Genomic DNA, 18896 nt, shown 5'->3' with positions numbered 1-18896 from the left:
AAGGAAAATGTGGACAGACTTTTTAGCAGGGCCTGTAGCAACAGGACAAGGGATAACAGTTTTAAACTAAAGAGGGTAGATTTCCACTAGTTTTAAGGAAGAATTTTTTCACACTGAGGGTGGCCCACACTGGCACAGGTTGCTCAGAGAGGTGGTAGATGCCCCATCCCTGGAAACATTCCAGGTCAGGTTGGACGGGGCTCTGTGCAACCTCATCTAGTTGAAGATGTTCCCGCTTATTGCAGGGTGGTTGGACTAGATGAAGGTCCCTTCCAACCCAAACTATTCTGTGCTTCTGTGAATACCACCTTGCTCTTCACAGTGCTCTCTTGGTTCTTCCTCAAGCCCTAACAAGCGGTGTTCCATAAAAAGGGAAATGCATAGCCCAAAAGCAGTGTAAGACATGCAGTGAGATGGTGTGAAGTACAAAAAACCCAGCAAAGCTGTCCAGGAAAGTTATCCTTCCTTTTCAGAACCCCACACTTCACCAGCATATGTGTAAGATGAAGAAAGGTAGAAGGGTCTGACTTACGTCCTCCCTAGAATGCTATCTGGGGACCTGCTGCTTCTCTCTCCATCTTAAGGTCCCTGTCAGCCATGATTTTGTATAGGGGTATGTAGAGGAAAAGAACAGTGCCAAGCAGTCTGTTGCAAGGAGTGCCTGAAATCTTGCTGGAGATGGGAAGAAGGACACCCTAGATACAGGAAACAAAACAGCAGAGACACAAAGAGATGGCAATGACTCAAGTAATCAGGTAGCATAGTTGTAAAAGAATAGGCAGAAAGGATGTAAGGTCAGACAGTTATCTTCCATGAGACAAGAAGCAAGAGACAGGCATGACATAAAATAGGAAGAGGAACAGATTCAAGTATATTTGCTATAAACTGTTTTTAAGTACATCCATCTGGCTCTGCAGAAAGATTCTTTCACAGAAATGGAAACCAAATATTCATACATGAAACCTTTTAGCATTAGAAGTACTGTATTACTAAGCTTTGTACTGAAAGAGTTGATTACGAACTCAGAAAATATCCATGTAAATTTAGAAGCAAACTTAACCATGAATTTCTAACAATCATTTTTACTATTCAAAATTCCCAGAGTAAGAGTCCACTCACAGCTCACAATTTAGTGAAAGCATCTTACCTATACCATACATGAAAAAGAGCATCTGTTAAGAGGGAAAAATGTTGTAAGCCAGTCAAGCACAAAATCAAACTGTTAGAGATAGCCTGAAAGACAAAGCTTGTTCCCTTTTCCAGCTCAGTAGATTCCTGGCACATAGAAACCCATTTCAGTTTCATTTTCTTCAAAATTAAGAAAATTAATATATTCTGGTTTCATGAAAAATAAATATATTCATAGCCCTTCACTCTTCCCTAACTCAGAAGGGACAACCACAAGTCTATGGGCTGGATGGGATTCACCCAAGGGTACTGAGGGAGCTGGTGAAAGTGCTCACCAAGCTACTTTCAATCATTTATCAGCAGTCCTGGCTAACTGGGGAGGTCCCAGTTGACTGGAGGTTCGCAAATGTGACGCCCATCTACAAGAAGGGCCAGAAGGAGGATCTGGGGAATTACAGGACTGTCAGTCTGACCTCAGTGCTGGAGAAGGTTATGGAGCAGATTACCTGTGGATGAAAATATACAAGTTACCTTCACATTTAAAAACACAGAACAAGCACACTGGAAGTTACCATGGACCAGCCAACATGCAGGACAGCCTACAGTATGAAGTTAGAATAGCAAAGTACTGATGTAACTGGATCCTTCAGAAAGCGTTTTACTTTGATACAAAACTCACTTACAGTCCAAACAGAGTTGCCAGTTGTGTTTGGGGTTTGGCTATTTTTAAGAAGAAAAGCAACTTACCTTTTGTTCTGGTCACCTGAAAGCACATGAAGAAGTGGCTAGTTTATCATAAAGACCTGATCACTCTCTAGTATCTGTACAGCTAGAGTTACTGGGACACTCAAATCCTTTGCAAGTCATTTATATCTGTACTGTATTTGATACAGGTAAGACAACTTCCAGGTTCAAGTGCGTGAGTGCCTTCCCTCTTCTCACCTCAGTCAGTTTGTGGTTGCTATATCACAATTGTACAACCCTCCAATTTACAAAAGCCTGACAGATATAATTACCTGCTCTATCATGAAAATGTCCAATACGTATAACACCTATACTAGCTTATCAGCAAAATAAATGTCCATTAATAAACATTCACTTCTTTGAACAACAATTGCATTATCTGAAAAGTGGGAATTAAATTACTAATATGAATCACATCAGAAGAACAATGCCATTTGGGTACTTGGGTTATTTGCATTTTTTTTTATCAGACCAACAATTTCTATCTCAAGTTAAGAAAATTTCAAATGTACACGAGAATTGTTCCTTCAAATTAGGATTATTGAACTTGCAAATTTATTACCATTCTTTACCAAGTCACCTAATGCACCCCAATTATTTTCCTCACAGATATCTAGGCAAAATTAGTTATTACTAATTGGTTGTTTCAATCCCCTCCCTCCCTAGGACCAGGGCTAGCAGCACTCCAGCTTGGTGGTGCCACCTCCTGTAGAACAGAAGTGTAGTGCTCCATGCTGCCATCTGGGTTTGTAATTGTGAGCTTCAGCACGCTTCCCTGGCTGAGAAACTTTGGCAGCTGCTCTGAAAAGTCAACAGTATACAGACATATATGCTTGCATTCACATGAAAAATACCATACCTTTGAACCAGGTACCAATTGCTGGGTAAGCTTATCAGAGCACATTTCGCCTGGAGGAATTTACAAAAACACATGGGCTGGTCAAGGCCTGTGAAGGACAGCTGTTACTTAACAAGCAATGTTAACATTTTTTATCTAATCTGTGTTGCACTGGATTTAGACACTGTGCTTTGCAACCATTCTCCCACGTTTCTCTAGTAACAACTCTGCGTGCATAACGGCACAGCAGTTTCATCTAAAGGATGCCATATGCCTGTGCTGTGTCCCACACTGTGAAGGGCAGTAAGGCAGGCAATGGTAAAGAACTAGACTTTACACATAAGCAATTTGTCAAAAGAGATTTAAGCCCCATGCTTCCCTCACCTGCAATGCCATATAAGACAGTAATAAACTATAGTTTTGAGAACAGCGTGTTTCATGACTGCAACAAGATTAAATCAGGAAAAAAACCCTGTCCAACAATTCTTTCAGGTCATTACATGATTTGATAATACTATTGTGGGGTTAGTTTTTTGGGTTTTTTTTCCCTTTCTATTCAAAACAAATGAGCTATGACATGACCAATATTCGTCAAGCAGCTCTGCATACAGCTGAGTTGCCCAGGCCATGAATTGGATTATTAGCAGTGCAAAAAGCCTCTTTAGTCAGTAAACATCTGTTCAGTGATGCATTTGGGTTTTGTATTTACAGAAAATAGCTCACATGCTGTTTTTGTACTTTACTTGCTTTTTTCCTGCTGCAAATTCAACTGCTTGTAGATTCCATCTATATAAAACATTCTCAAGATGTTTGTCACATCTTGCCTTTCATTTAAAAATCCATGGGAATATTACAAGCTATGCAAACCATGAAACCACTAGTTTTTATGATTACCAAACCTTTAGATACTTTTCACTCCTCTGTTCAGCAATTTAATTTGCAATACTGTTTACTTTTGCTCTAACCATTTGGTGTCTTGTTTTTGCCACAAGCCTTCCCATCCTTGCTCACCTACAAACCTTATGGGCTCAGCTACACAAATATATGCACATAACTGCTCCCCATTTTAAAAACTCAACATTAACAATATGAAAGCAACCTCTGATCTAAGAAACCATCAGCCACATGTAAAGATCCGCAAAATTAAAAGTATTTTATATTCATTTACAAGACATCACTGAGTTCATTCCAGCTGAGTTTCCACTCCTTGATTGATGACATAAACCCGTAACTCTACCCAGGAGAGCAATCAGCCATGAATAGCACTACTGACCAATGCATGTAATAAATCACCTATAGCTCACTCCTATACCCTTTACAAGTTAACTTAAAAAGACAGTTGTAGTACTCATTTCAAGGAAATTAAAGCACTGGTGTATTCTACTAAGCACCACACATACTGAAACAAAAAAGCCAGAAGCCATCTCTTATTCTTGATTTCCGATGAACTACAATCGGGGGGCCGGATGACAAGGAACAACCTACCAGCAGCCAAATATCCCCACCAGCTATACCACCGCTAATGCTTTGGGCTGGTAAGAGATTTCAGGGCTGAAAGTAGAAAGTAACACACCTGTGGAGCAATGCAGGTACCTGCGAGACCACACCTTAGTTAAAGGCAAGTTAAAGGCAGAAGTCACTACTAAACCAGAGGGGTATCAGTGCTGCACTGACTCAGTGTAAGCAGAAAAAGCTTGAAACGCTATTTACAGATATCCTTAAACACAAAGAAATAAAGCCTGCATTGCCTGTAATGATGGAGGACCAGGTACTTGAGGGATTTGGCCTCGGAGTAATTTGATCACACCAGCGAGCAGGAAAGAGGATTTTAGTTCTCAATGGATTTCAGAGAAGTGAATTCCAGGGAGCAAGCACCATGCCAAAAGCAGTATTGCAGTACTCAGGCAACACCAGAAACCTGAATGCCATAAATCAGAAGGCAAAAAATGTTAAGACATATTACAGGGGAACAAGTAGCAGACCTAGCTACAGCCTTAACAAAGCAACACACGATGAGGTTGTGTCAAAACAGCCTCACAGATTACAGGCCCAAGTTAATAGGAAGAAGACATTATGCTCTGCAAACAAAATAAAGTGAAAATCTGTAGGCATAGACAAAAGGTTAGTTATTGTATCATCCTAATTTAGATTATTAGGCAAACATCAAACAAGATGGGGGGGGCAGAACAAAACAGTCCATGCTTGTGTGAAATGATGGTTTGAGAGTTGAAAGTGAAGTACCTGTGACTGCTGTGTTTTTACACAGTGTCAAAGAATGCTACAGAATAAAACATTACCACTGTTCACATAAAAAAGGGCAAATGCAAAAAAATATGAAGAGGAGCACTGGGGCACTCTCAAGGTGCACTGGATGCAAGTACCACATTTTTCAATGAAACAAAAAAGGGGCACATGAGAAGAGCAAGAACAACCAAAACCGAAAGGAGCCTCAAAAACAATTTTAGGGATATCAGTACAGGCAAACTTTTGAAGCATCCAATACGTTAAGGAGGATGGGTATGGACCCTTGACCAGGAGGAGCTCAGAGTACGAAACACTGTGTTCTCCTATAAAAACATACATGTTTTTTGAAGGTGAGAATATTTTCTTGGTTTTCTAGACAGACGGAAACTAAAAGTGTTACAAGATTTTCCTCCAGCCAGGCCAGCACTTGCAAACAGATGTTACTAATGGTTTGGGAACAGAACAGGACCCACCAGAACAGTTTGTTCTGAACCGGTTTCCATAACCTACTTTTAACTTACACTTTGCTTTTGAAGGAAGGCTCTCCACCAAAACTGACCTCCAGTTCATTGTACTGGAATAGTACTTTCTAGTCATTATCTGTCCTTGAATAGTACTCTCCAGTTACTGATTTTTATGGACAATGTCTGTCATTGGGAATAGGAGCATTTCATTTACCACCTGAAACAGCAACACTCCAGAAGCAAACACACATGAAACGATGCCACACACTCCAATGCATTTACTTCCTTGAGTTTTAAATCACCAAATGGGAAATTTAGTAATTTGTAACATAAAATCTACACCAAAATTAAACTATTTCTTAAAGCTTACTCAGGTTGGTAAACACCACAGTTTAATTCAAATGCTTAAGCAAAACCTTTACAAAAAGATGGATGAGTCTAACTTCACTTAAATCAGTTGTAAAATACCTGTTGATTAAAGCTCAGATTTCCACCTTCCCCCCAAGTATGCAATTTAACTAAACTCCATAGTTAGGCTTTGTACTAACTAAATTAAAACTCCATTGTATGAATAAATCATACAAACAGCTAAGTAACTTTACTACAGTAGCATTTAACTTTGCTTACTGCTCATTACATTAATGTCCATGCCTAACTTAGACATGGAGAACTTCAAAACAAGGACCAAAACTTCCACTTACACTGAAAAATGGTTTCTTGGGCACAGCTCAAGCTGCTGCTCTTAGACGGTTCTTAAACAGCTCTGCTGCTGCTTCAGTCATTTATTTAACTTACTGCAAAATTTGCTTCATTCTTCTTATGGCAAGGCCCTGTTTACAGCCACATATAAACGTGTGAAAATACTTTCCCAACTGATCTGCAGGATAAGCAAACTTCACTATCAGTGTACTGTGTAAAACTTAAAGTGAAGAGGCCACTTCCTATTGTGTATTTCATTTGCACTTTAATTTCTAACTCAAAACTCTTTACAACTATTTTACATTAACCCACAGAAATAATTTCTACCATAATGAAGTACTCCTTAGGCTTAAGTAGCAGTTGTTGGTAACTGTCAACCAGAGTAAAACACTAAAACCTTTCTGGTGACTTATTTGGCTCTTGTTTCTGATAAAAACAAATTTAGAACCGCAGCACCCCGCTACTTGGCTGTTTTTTCCTTCTGTGATGGGTGTTCTTTTGATGTAGATTTGGCTGTGAAAATGAACACAGTACCAAAATAGAAGCACCAGTAAGTAGTGTGAATGACATAGCCGAGCCTGGACATAGCTGTGGTGGCAACAAGAAGAGTACAGGAAGAGGGAAGCACAGCATTCCGTAAGGAGGAAATACACACATTATGTGTGTGTGTGTTATATTTGTAGAATAAAGGCAAAGAGACATCTACGCCAGGACATAATATTCTCATTTGGTCTTTGTATATTAAAAAAAAAAGAGAGGAGAGACAAAAATTGAAGGAAAGCACACAGATACTTTCAATTCTATCAATATAACCAGGCATTGAACCAGATTATGTCTGCTCTCATAAAGCTGCAGTGTTTATCTGGACTAAATATTTTAAGTTTTTTTAGTAACCATCAGCACACTCTTTGTGCTGGAGGAGATCTAGGCCACATTACCTTGGTCACTTGGTGCAAAGTTCTAATATGCAACATCCAAAACCAAATCATCCCCAGAGTCACTCAGACAACCCCTGGTGTAATTCTTACACGACACAGGCATGCAGTAAGCACAAAGATCCTTCTCTTCTCTGCTCCTTACCATTCCAAGCTGTATACCTCCTGTGATGATTTTTCTCTCCCATCTGTACCTTGTTTTTATAAATTCAGTGGTTTCCCACTGCATTATAAACACAAAAAGAGGTAAGGAGCCTTATTGAAACAAAAGATCCTAGTTCCCACTGTTTTAGTCAGAAAGGTCTTCAAAAAATTATAGAAATGAAACCTTTCCCAGCTAACAGATGATTCTAACCAGGAGTTATTAGGAAACAGCAGATAAAGAATGAAATTACCAGGTAATGGACAATAACCAAAATTGAGTACTTTGGGCCACTCAATATGCATTAAAATAAAATTACTGCCTGTATAAAAGCAATTATATAAAAACTGGAGCCTAGTTAAAAGCACAAGGAAGCATATTGGAACCACTTAAATCAATATTAAATACTTCAGGGCCATCTAGTGGTTAAATCTTTGATACAAGAAAATCCACGAAGAATTGTTTTTGAAATAAGGTTACCGAAGTGTATGGAAGTAATGTGTTTCATTTTCCCACTCCCATTTAGGCTGGAGAGCTGCCTAGTAAGTTACCAGAAAGGTGAAAAAACTTACAAACTAATATCTGTTCACAAAATCAGTTAGTGGGTGGTATTTCATGCTCTTAATAGAAATGATAAGTTACTTACTAACATTCTCAACTGTGTATTACCAAAAAAAAAAACCAAATCCCCAAAACCCAAACAATCACACTCTCAAACCTGCGTCAGAATTACCTTAATGCACAACTAAGATACTTGTTTCTGAAAAATGCATTTACTTTTTCAGTTTATTATATCATTTTACCTTCCTCTGGCTTCCACAAAACTCTCAGTGCATAACACCAGCAACAAAAAAAACCCAATACAAACAAACAAAAATAAGAATTGTTAATCTTCATCATAGTGTATTTAGAAATATTTTGGGCATACTCTATAGAATTGATTTGCAAAAGGGAAAGTTTATCAAAGTTAAAGCATGAGCAAGACAAAAACGTACATCTGTTGGCAACTGGAAAAGGTTTTTTACTTCCTAATCTGCTATTTTATCTACCCAAGTCTTAACAAGCTATTTTACTGCAAGGAAATACATTGATATTGCTTCTTAGTACATCTAATTAGAGCTGACCTTTTCAACTCCTTATGGCTTTGCAGTCCATACAAGGGCTGAGGGAACAGAAGAGCTTAGCATGACAAGAGCACACTCCACTACAAGCACAAGCATCACAACACCACTAAATGATGATGAATACACTACTTTTACAAGCCACATCTTCTTAAGATCCCTAACACCAAAATCACACATTTTCAGTCCCTCCTCTCAGTCCTGCCTCTCATACACATGTGCCTTTAAAAGCTTGATAGCCATGTACAGCAACATCTGTGCAAGTTCCTGTAACATGCCACAAAATCAGCTTTTCCTGATGAGATGACTGCCTACCCACCACTTCATGTCAACTTTTTTTTTTTATAAAAGTAGGTAAAGAAGGATTACACTGGCAGGTGGGAAAAGGAACGCCTGTGGAGCAGACTGATTAAGCATCTCAGCCATCTGCGCATTAGAGGAAGCTAGAAGATGATGACTTGGACAGAGTTTAAGTGATGTAGTCAAGGTACAGAGTTGACTTTCTTGTTGGGTGGCTACCATCCATGTGATGGTGATGTGTTTGTTCATCTTTACAATATGGGAGGGTGATGATATTTGTATCTTCCCCCAACACAAAACTTTGCCTACATAATATAATAATTTTTCTTTGGCTTTCTTTAGCTTCAGTTTTGTTAACACATAAAAGAAAATTATTATCCTTTCTGACTAGTTCATTTAAAACAGAAATGCCAAGCTCTAAGTTAGTTCACTACAGATCAGAGCTGCATGGTTTGGAAAAAAAAAAGTGAAAAAATGATATTTTTCTCACAAAAATTTCATCTGCAAGATTTCCCAAGTTCACCATATATGTTCAGAGGATCGCTTTAGCCCTCATCTATCACCCTACAAATTACATCCTATTCTGTCTTTATCCCACAGTAAAACTGATATAAAAAACATAACAAATTTACTCCTAAAATACAAAAAAAGAACTCAAAATATAAACAGATGATCAGTCACAATACTTCCAAGTTATATCCAAGTTCAAGATAGTGTAATAGGACAAAAAGAATGAAATACCAGTTGCCAAGGTTTTCTATACTTATCTACATTAACAGAAAAAAAGTTTCATGCCTTTGGAGATCTTAAGACTATGACAAACAAGAAAAACAGACACATAACACCACTTTCAGATCCTGAAGATAAGTGCATGAGCTCTGAAATAAATCCAATGGATCATATGATCAGGAGTGTGGGAGCAAGATGATCTAAATGAAAACAACAAATGTTTAGGTGCACAAATCTTTCATAGGCCTGAGACAGAAGCCACGAATTTCAGTCTAAATACAATTTAAGAATGAGTACCCAGAACTCCATGGAATTTGGAGAATTTTCAACCCAGCAGCAAACTACAGCCATTCTGAAATGAGCATGTACATGCTTGCTTCTTGATCTAAACTCTATCAATAGCTATGCTGTAATTAAAAAAAAAAAGGCAAAAAATCCAAACAACAAAATCCCCATAGAACATACCTCATGGAGGTTATACTGTTGATGAGCTTTTCAGATTGATCTGACAAGCTAGATGGAAGTATTATTTCAACTGGCTGCAGGCGCAAAACCCGACTCTCTAATTCTAAGCGAGATGCACAGTCCTGAAAGCTGTCAAAAATTACTTCTCCAGTAGTTGGTTGGATTGCCTGTCAAATAAAAAAAGAAAATGCACTGAGTATTTAAATTTCCACAGTGTTTCAGTGACTCAAATTGCTAAACCAGAAAGAAAATTCATGGTGTATAGCACAAAATTATATAGCACCCACACGCTTAGTGAAGGTGGCAGATCAAAAAAATGCAATTGTGTTTTTCAAATCTATGGTATGGTAGTAACTCCAAAAGACTACCACAATTTTGTCTTGGTAAATGATAACAATACCTTAAAAATGTAAAAGTGCTCTCGTTTTCATCACTGCTCAACTTCTATTAGTAGGCAAATCCCTATAATTGGAAATCTACGGAAGGTACATGCAATTTAGTCTGGAATTCTGTGTTACATCTAGCAAAAATCTAGCATTACATCTTAATGGATGACATATAACTACAGGAGGGTTGTGAAAGGATGCCAGGAACTGATAAAGGAATTGGTAAAAGCGAACACAGCAACCCTGGAGAATGAAAACTGTGATTAAAGCTAGGAACTAGATAGGAGAAGCATCTGCTGACTTGTTGATTGCTAAAACAATTTGCCAGAAAGTATCCTAGCCTTGTTATAAAGTAATTGTAACAGTAAAAGTAAGTCCCCTGAATATGCTAAAAAGACAGAGAGTACCCTCCCAGCCTGTAGGAGCATGCATAGTAGCAAATAGAAAACTTTTAGCCAATCCTGTATTAGCAAACCTTAGTCTTCCGAGTTCTGGCGTGTATAAAAAGCGGTCTCATACTAACCTGGGTGTGCTAGCTCTGTGGAGTTACCACCTAGCACCTATCTCTGTGCAGACATGAAATAAACAAATATCTTGACTCTGTGTGTTATCGGCTCTGTGTACACCTGGTGAAGAACCCTGTTTTGGGACAACGCTAGCACATGCTTTTGTTGTTCTCTCCCAAATGCAGCGTGATGTTCAAACACAAGCACAGTCATCATGTGTTTAAATTCATTAATTACCAGCAGACTGGGCTTCAGTTACCACTGAAGTGAAATAATCCTGGTTTTAATCCTCACCGTAAAAAAGAATACAAATATGAAGTGTAAACAGGAAAAAAGCGTAAGTCTCTTTTCTCTAAAGAACACTATTTTGTAGAGGAAAAAAGTGTTCACAAGCTTTAAAATACTGACCCTAAAAATGTTTGAACACAGATATGTTTTCAAGTGATACGCCAGCAAAAACAGCATCAGGAATATTCAGCTATCAGTTCCAGACCTTTTCTGTGTTTTTCAAATACAAAGCCACCATAATTCACCCACAGATGATATCTTACCTAAACTGCACCTTGTTACAAAAAAAAAAAAAAAATCTAAAAGCAATCATGAACTTAAGATAACCACTCACCTCTCAGAAAAAGAAACAAACACCAAAACAACACCCCAAAAAAACCCTAAACAAACCCACAAATACTGATTCCCCTGTGAAATTAACTTACCATAATGCCTATGACAATTTCACCCTTCTTCCTGTCTTTTAAGGTTTCTCCATTTTCACAGATACAGAGGAGGTAGTTATCAGGGACATCTGTTGTTACCTCTTCAACATCTACAGAATCATCTAGCTTCAGCAGAGGGTTCACATGTAACAAGTGTTAAAAGAAATAAAACAGTACACAGATTTTGGTGGATTATTCATCAGTCCTTCAAGATCTAAGTCGTCCTCAACTAGATTTTGTGCTGGGCCTTCTAACTAAAGGTCTGTTTGACTTGTATTAGTTCAGTAAATTCATAGTAGGAGTCAAACTTCAGATGACTGTCAGCATGAGGACTGAAGTCAGTGATTGTCTTCACAGGACTAGCAGTTACATCATGCAGAATCCATCAGCTCATGCAAAGGCTGTCTTTGATCATGTCTGTGGGTCTCCCCATTCAAGCAAGAGCAGCTATGTCAAAAGTTAAACCAGCAGCTGAGTCTGCACATGGGCTGCCCCTCCTTGTCTTTTTGACTTCATATCCACAAACCCCATGCACCTAACAGAAAAAAAGAAATGCACTAGGTTTGCAGCAACTGAAAAGCAGGCAATACCCTGAGTTAAACAAAAGTCTGCATCTTAGCAGGAGCTTTAGGTTGGTTGCATTGAAAACTTGCTGCAGATCTAGTCACCAGGTTGGGTCATACTGCTGAGCCTGCTTTCATCAAGTTTGCCAACCATTAAAAGAGAGTATGTAAGTATACTAGAAATTTTCTAACAAAACCTGAAGACAGTGTTATCTACTTCCCTGATCTACTCCTTAAATGCAACCTCACAGGCATTAATCTAACAATCTTTTTAGCCCTTGGTATCTAGTAAGTACTAGTTTGAGAAAATCAAAGGAAAAAACATGAGGTAGATAAGGCAGGAGATAGGAAAGCAAAAACTGGAAGAAAATGAGAAAATAACTTCACTGGTTAAAAGCTCTTATTCTTGCATTTTGTTTATTGCAGCAGCCAGGAGTTAATTACCTAGCTAGATTTTTAACAGTCCATTGATTTTATTACCTTCTTGTCACTTAAAAGCAAATTGTTGACACCAAACAGTCAACTCTTCTTCATGCCCTCCTGAATCACTAACTCTCAATCTGGTGAAACACCTCGTTGAAGACAAGACCTACAGATCAGCATAGCTTTGGGAAGCAAACTCTCTGACTTCAAAAAGCAACTACAATAAAGACAAGCTCTGCTGTTGCACAACAAACCTAAAGCCCTGAAGAGACTAAGTTCTTTATAAAGCCAGCACAATGTTTTACCACAACATAAAATTAAAGGAACTTTACTTCCTGCTGCTGCTCTTATGTCAGCCACTAGCTACTCACGTTCCATCTAGGTGATAACACTAGAATTATGGCCTCTCGTACACCAAAGATTAGAGTGTGAAACCAAATTTCTTTGAAAAGGATATCTTCTCCAATAAGCGTAGACTTTGTGTAAAGAGCAGTCAGTTTCCGGCTGAACAGAGAGCTTTTATTTTCTCCAGCAGCCTTCAGTGCTGCAGTTTCCATTTGTTTTATTACTCCAACCTACAGGCACACAGACAAGAAAGAAAGTTAGCTCTTTGATAATATTTTTTTTTATTTTATACATTTGGTGATCTTTTAAGATGTGCAAACAGCAAGTGCATCATTAAAACTGAATAGGAAGGGCAGAGGCTAGCATCAATCCTACTAATGAGATTATAAGGCACTGATTTTCTTTACACTCTATCCACTTCTAACTGCCCTCTCAACTTCTGCCCCCATGCTTCTTGTCCTATTTTGAAACAATTTATCTAGAGTTCACCACTTGCCAGAGAATGGCTGCTGCAATCAATTTAAATTCACCAAGTCCTTTTCTCATAAGGAGAAAAAAAAAAAAGTATCAACAGAAAGCCACAGAATTACAGGGATCAACAATAGGAAGGACAAGAGGAAAAAAAAAATATGGGCTGAGGTAAGAAAAACAAGGTTGTGAGGAAAAATAAAAGAGAGAGTGGATATAAAAATTTCTGTTTATCAAATGCAAAGAGTTGATAAAAAAATTGAAAGAGTTGTTCTAGAAAACATGCAGATACTTTTACTTCTGTAAAACAGAAAAGATTGAATCTACTTAAATTTCATGACACTCACCAGCACAGAGAAATTGTAAACAAAGGAAAGTTAGCCATTTTAATTGCAAAAACAGGTGATCATGAGTTTTCCAATTCTCAAGTGAAATAAGACTCTGGTACAGTAAATGCAAGTTATTTCAGTGCTATTCTGTACTTAACACCATTTAATAAAAGCCAGGGATAACCTTATATCCTTTTGCAACAAGTCGCCGCACATGGACAAACAGTCTGTGACTCGGTATACTGGCAGTCATAAAGTTATGATCCTGATGACAATAAATGTTTAGTTCTTTAGCTGCAATCTGCAAAGTACAAGAAGAAGAGTCAGCCAATAGTTGGCTATGCAATATGCAATACAATACAGCAGCTCAAGTCTGCGACAACACTGATCATAACTACAACCAAAAGTCCAGTGTCAGAAGGAAAACATTACAGGCAAAACCCCAGAGAGCTGGGCCCCTCGACCGTCCTGTCCCAGCATGTGGTCACAAACAGGGGCCTCAGTATCACAGACTTCACATGTCACATTGTTACACTGCACCTTCATCTTTACCACCGTGAGATAAACCACCTACACAACTCACACAGGTTCTGCAACACGGCTCAGCAAAGGGTCAAATACTTGTCACAAGACTAAAAATGCAGAAAGAATGGAGTTATTTTAACTGTGGTTGTAAAGATGGTATTAAGCCAGCTAATCAATTAAAAGACTGAAAAAATCAATATCAAACAGCAGTGGAAACTAAATACTTCACAGAAAAAGAGTAACAACACTTGTTAAAATGTAACATTATAATGTATGATTTGCATTTGCTTTTTTGCCCCTTGGTAAAAAGATAGATGTTCACTGACCAGGGAAAGTGGTCTCAAGCAGGAACTGCAGTCAAAGACTGAATTGTGTACCTGGATAGTATATTTCTATTCCTGGACTGTGAGTGCACCAGCAAATGAGTAGACAGATTACATAGTACAAATATGATCAGGAAAATTAATTCCCAGTAACTAAGCAAATTTTCTCACTGGTCTCCAGCGTGGAAACAGCACAGATCAAAGGTTGGTAGCAATGATTTTGGGACAGATCATGAAAAAACTCATTACAAACCATTTATGAACCATCACTTTAAAATGTTTGTTGCAAAGTACTTTCCAGTTCCTACAGATCTGGCACGTGCAGGTGTCACATGTGAACATGTGTCCAAAATGCTCTCTGCAGCCAGGCTATACCAGCTATATTCATCTACTTTTACACCACTTGCTCCACTGTCTTCCAAACTGAAATGGTCCTAGTAAAGTTTTGTGCCATGATAGAGAATTCAGCTCTGAAAGTTTTTCAACTTTAACTCTGACAAATAATTATTCTAGGACCTTATATTAAGTTCTTAAAATGCATGATAGCAAGCACTACCATACAATTACAAAATAAGAAAAGCTATTTTGGTAAAAAGTGTATGCATAACGGATAGCCTTCAATTTAAGCATGCAGTGATTTTTCATCTTGATTTCAAGTGTCAAAAAAACCCCATGAAATTCATCCCCTCCCCAAAACCTTCCTTCTGGAAGTGGCCACAAGGCCTAATACAACACTGACATAATGCAAGTTCCTTTCCACAATCCTGACAAAGATTACCTCTGCATCTTCTCCAAAGAAGCGATACTTGTAACCACATTCCACACACAAAACAGCATCTTTATACTGTTTCTTCATTTCTATGAACTGAAGTTCTAATGGAGTGTAAATACTTTTGGTTCTCTTATTAAGATTTGTATCGGAAGTATTTTGAGTATTTTCATAAGACTTAAGAGATGCAGAAAAATGACTAAGATCACAGCGTAACTCCTCCTGTAAATAAAAGATGGAAAAGTATAGTTAGGAGTCATCAAATATATCAGTCACCCCTTCAGACCTCAACTCACATTGACCATAGAGCTAAAGACTGTTCTTGCAGTAAATAGCCCCAAGGACTGCAGCAAAACTATTAAAGTAGGATATACAGAATACAGTTTATTTGGAACTAAAAGGAACTAAAAAGTCGTGAAAGCCAAAGATTTTGCATGAATTCGTCCACTTGCTTTACAACAGTCCTCAGACAGCTCAGCTGAAACCAGATCCCTATTGTATCATGAGCTCCCAAAACACAGATCAAGAAACATGGAGGCTGCAAAGACTGGGCAGTCTAAACTGGCCTGATATAAGGATGAATTACCACTCCAATTTACAGATGAGAAACTGCAGCACAGATTAATGATGTTCCAAAAACCCGCAGTAAATCAAGAAATAAACCAATTTGAGTCTCAGTTCACTGTCATCCACCAAAACCGTATTTCTTCTCCAGTGTGTCCTTCTTACATAAGCTCAACAAACCTCACAAAATAATTTATTCTTAAACACAGAAAATCTATATTACTGTTTCTAAAGCCCTTAACGGTTAAGGCTTTGAGCCCACTCTCTCTGCAGTTTATCATATACAATGACATTACGAAGCCTATGCTAACCAAGCAACTTCAGCTCTATAACTTTATTTTGTTCTGTATTGTAAGCACAGCAACGGATTCAGTCTTTCAGAAGCACAGTGAACAACACTGAGGAGGCATGCTTCACTTACAGCAAAGTTCCTCCTCACATCACAAGTACTGATAAAACTGGTTAAAAAAAAAAATACAAAGACAACACTGCCTACAAGTTTTTAAAGTCTATGACTATACAGAACACAACTGATCAGGTTGTGCTGTGAGTTTCTGTATCTGCAAATACATCCAGTAAATTTCCATTTCTAACAACTGTCCCATCTAGATTACAAGGAAAAAAGTCAACAGACTGTTTAGAAGCAATGTTAACTCAGAAGAAACAGAGATAGTACAAATCGTGCTTTAGGTACTAGAATGTGCAAAGAATGCAGTCAGAACACAAAACGGAAAAAACACTTAGCTGTATTGTTAACAGTGAATTGCAAAACTCCCAGAATTGCACACAATCAAGGGATGACCCATTTGACCAGCTGACAACATAGCCTGGCACAAACAATGCCGTACCATGCCTAGAACTCAGATGACCCCAGGAGCTTAGATGTCTCTACTGCAAAATCCTCAGCCCAAGGATTCAGGGGTCTTTGATCCAAGGTCTTTGCCAGCCCAGCAGTATGACCTCGTCTTACTTTACAGAGCAAATTGTGATGACAAAGTATGTGAAATAAGGCCATGAAGGAAAGTAAAAGAAGTAAAAACACACATGGAAGTTGAATTGTTGAGATGGTAGTAAGTTAGCAGCTCAAGGAATTTTTAAAAGAAAATTACTCACATGAAAATGTTATAACTCTGAAAAAAAAAAAAGCAAGACACAAACATCTAAGATGAGCCATTCCAAGGAAGGCAGGCCAGCCCTTCCTCATCTGACTGCCAGGCCAGCACAGATTCAGTAGGTATCTTATAGAGAAAGATGATAGTAATGTTTTGTCAAGATAGTAGCTTTGTCATGAGTCCTCACTATCTACTGAGTATATTAAGAAATAATTGCTCTTTACTTTTACTTCGCATACATCTTGCTTGCAGAGTCTCTCTGCACATGGTTAAAGCTGACCTCCCTCGTAATCTAGGAAGGGAGAGTTAACAGCTGTCATAATCTCACAGACAATCTGAGATCAACCAGACCCAAGCACTGTTTGGTGACAAGCACCTAAGTATATGAATATACCTAGAATACTACTATAAAAAGTACACCTGTGTTAGTACACTGGAAACCAATTTTGGAATAGGAAGGCATAGATACTGCACCAGCTGATACACGGAATATTAACTAACCTATCTCTTCAAAGATAAAGTAAAACCTGAATTCTGCAGAAACAACCATCTTAGGCTGAAGCTTGGCAGAGGGAGAGCTGCATGTGCCTTTGGTCACCAAACAGGCACTTCTACTGCAATTACTGTAACACATACATTTTTAACCAACAACCTACACCAGGCACATGCTGTCTCCAGTGTTACAGAAGACAGTCACCAAGATAAATGAAAAAATACTACACATGCATGTTTCATATACATGCATATGCAACACACATATTTTATAGTTTCTGCATCTATAATTGGTTCTTAAACGTCTGTGAGACATGCCAAAGTGTGTGATTTATAGATTAAACTAGCTGGCACAGCATCCAGTGTCAATGTACCTCAGTGGACAAAGGGTCAGAAATTAAGAAGTTCCAGACAGACAAGGGTTTGAAAAAGAGGGACAACGAAGGAATCCGTTTTCTGTGTTCTCCAACCGACCAGGCCTACATAATCTCGCAACAATTATCACAAGGTTCCAGGAACAGCCAGACACAAACATTGGCCTATTGGGTACCGCTGCATGACAGAATACAAAAATACAACAGACAGCTTGTGCCAAAGCTTGCTTTTTTAAACAATAAAAAGTAATTTACACAGCACTGGACCAAAGCTCTACATACCTTCTGAGCAACCTTTGGACCCGTGTCCCAAGACTGAAGAGGGTTTTTCAATTCTGAACTTCTCCCAATAATAGTGGGACATTTTTCCAAACTCAGAGATTCTTTCTCCTGAAAACTATCGTCCCGGACTCTGTAACAATGGTAGTCTGAATCACTGCAGAATTCTCTCAGTCTGTCTAGAGTTTGCAAACATATACGGCGCTTTTCACACTTCTGAGGTTCTTCTTCAGCAAAAATACACAATAAAAACTTATTAGCAGCTTATTTTCTAAAACATGATGTCTGTTAGAATGACATCAGTAAGCAGAGAATGCAATCATTTTGCTCTGTCTCTCTCTCCCCTACATTCCTTCTCCTCTTTCCATGCAGTATTTCTGCCAGCCTGACAGAATCGTGCATGTAATCAAGTTGGTTAACTTCCCTGGAAAATCAATACTCCTCACTTGTATGCTCCTTCATACATGGGAAAAGAAGCACAATTGTCTTCTGGACTGATAATTGCAAAGCCACAAAATTATCCAAGAATATTGGAAGATGAGCGGTATTTTTTCAGAACGGTTTTCAGGCAGACAGTATTGCTAGTTGATGGTGTCTTAATGATACTTCAAAGCATCACACACACAAAACTGAATATAATCCTCTCTTCAAAAAAATTAGAGAGGCTAATTCTTTTCAATGACATGTAAGTGTAATGAACTTTATATTCACTGATTTGTTTTTCTACTAGCACCATTAATTTGTTAAATTCTTGGTTCAAAGCCAGATGGAACACAGGCATTTTCAATGTAATTAAGTGGCTGTCATTTCACAGTTAAGAGCACTGCACTAGAACCATTTACTTTGAGGTAGCCCTTAGGTATCCCATCACAGGCCAGACTCCACAGAGCTGTCAGGTGTCAGTCATGCTTCAGCC

The 18896-nt window shown here is 38.4% G+C and overlaps 1 protein-coding gene across 1 annotated transcript in view; it reads right to left on the bottom strand.

The window, feature by feature from the left end:
- The window catches only part of MSH3 (mutS homolog 3), a gene marked incomplete at its 3' end in the record, with an annotated part of 113490 nt that overhangs the window by 92181 nt on the left and 2413 nt on the right, over positions 1 to 18896 (bottom strand). Inside the window, exons 3-8 of the mRNA XM_082013027.1 lie at positions 17984 to 18207; positions 15169 to 15381; positions 13727 to 13843; positions 12858 to 12975; positions 11415 to 11560; positions 9810 to 9976 (exon numbers count right to left, since the gene is read on the bottom strand). Coding sequence (XP_081869153.1) covers positions 9810 to 9976; positions 11415 to 11560; positions 12858 to 12975; positions 13727 to 13843; positions 15169 to 15381; positions 17984 to 18207 — 985 coding nt within the window. The remainder of the gene's footprint in view (positions 1 to 9809; positions 9977 to 11414; positions 11561 to 12857; positions 12976 to 13726; positions 13844 to 15168; positions 15382 to 17983; positions 18208 to 18896) is intronic.

This window comes from Phaethon aethereus, assembly GCF_964289735.1.
Source record: "Phaethon aethereus genome assembly, chromosome: Z".
Taxonomy (NCBI): Eukaryota; Metazoa; Chordata; class Aves; order Phaethontiformes; family Phaethontidae; genus Phaethon; species Phaethon aethereus.
This window is presented reverse-complemented; position numbering and strand designations above follow the sequence as displayed.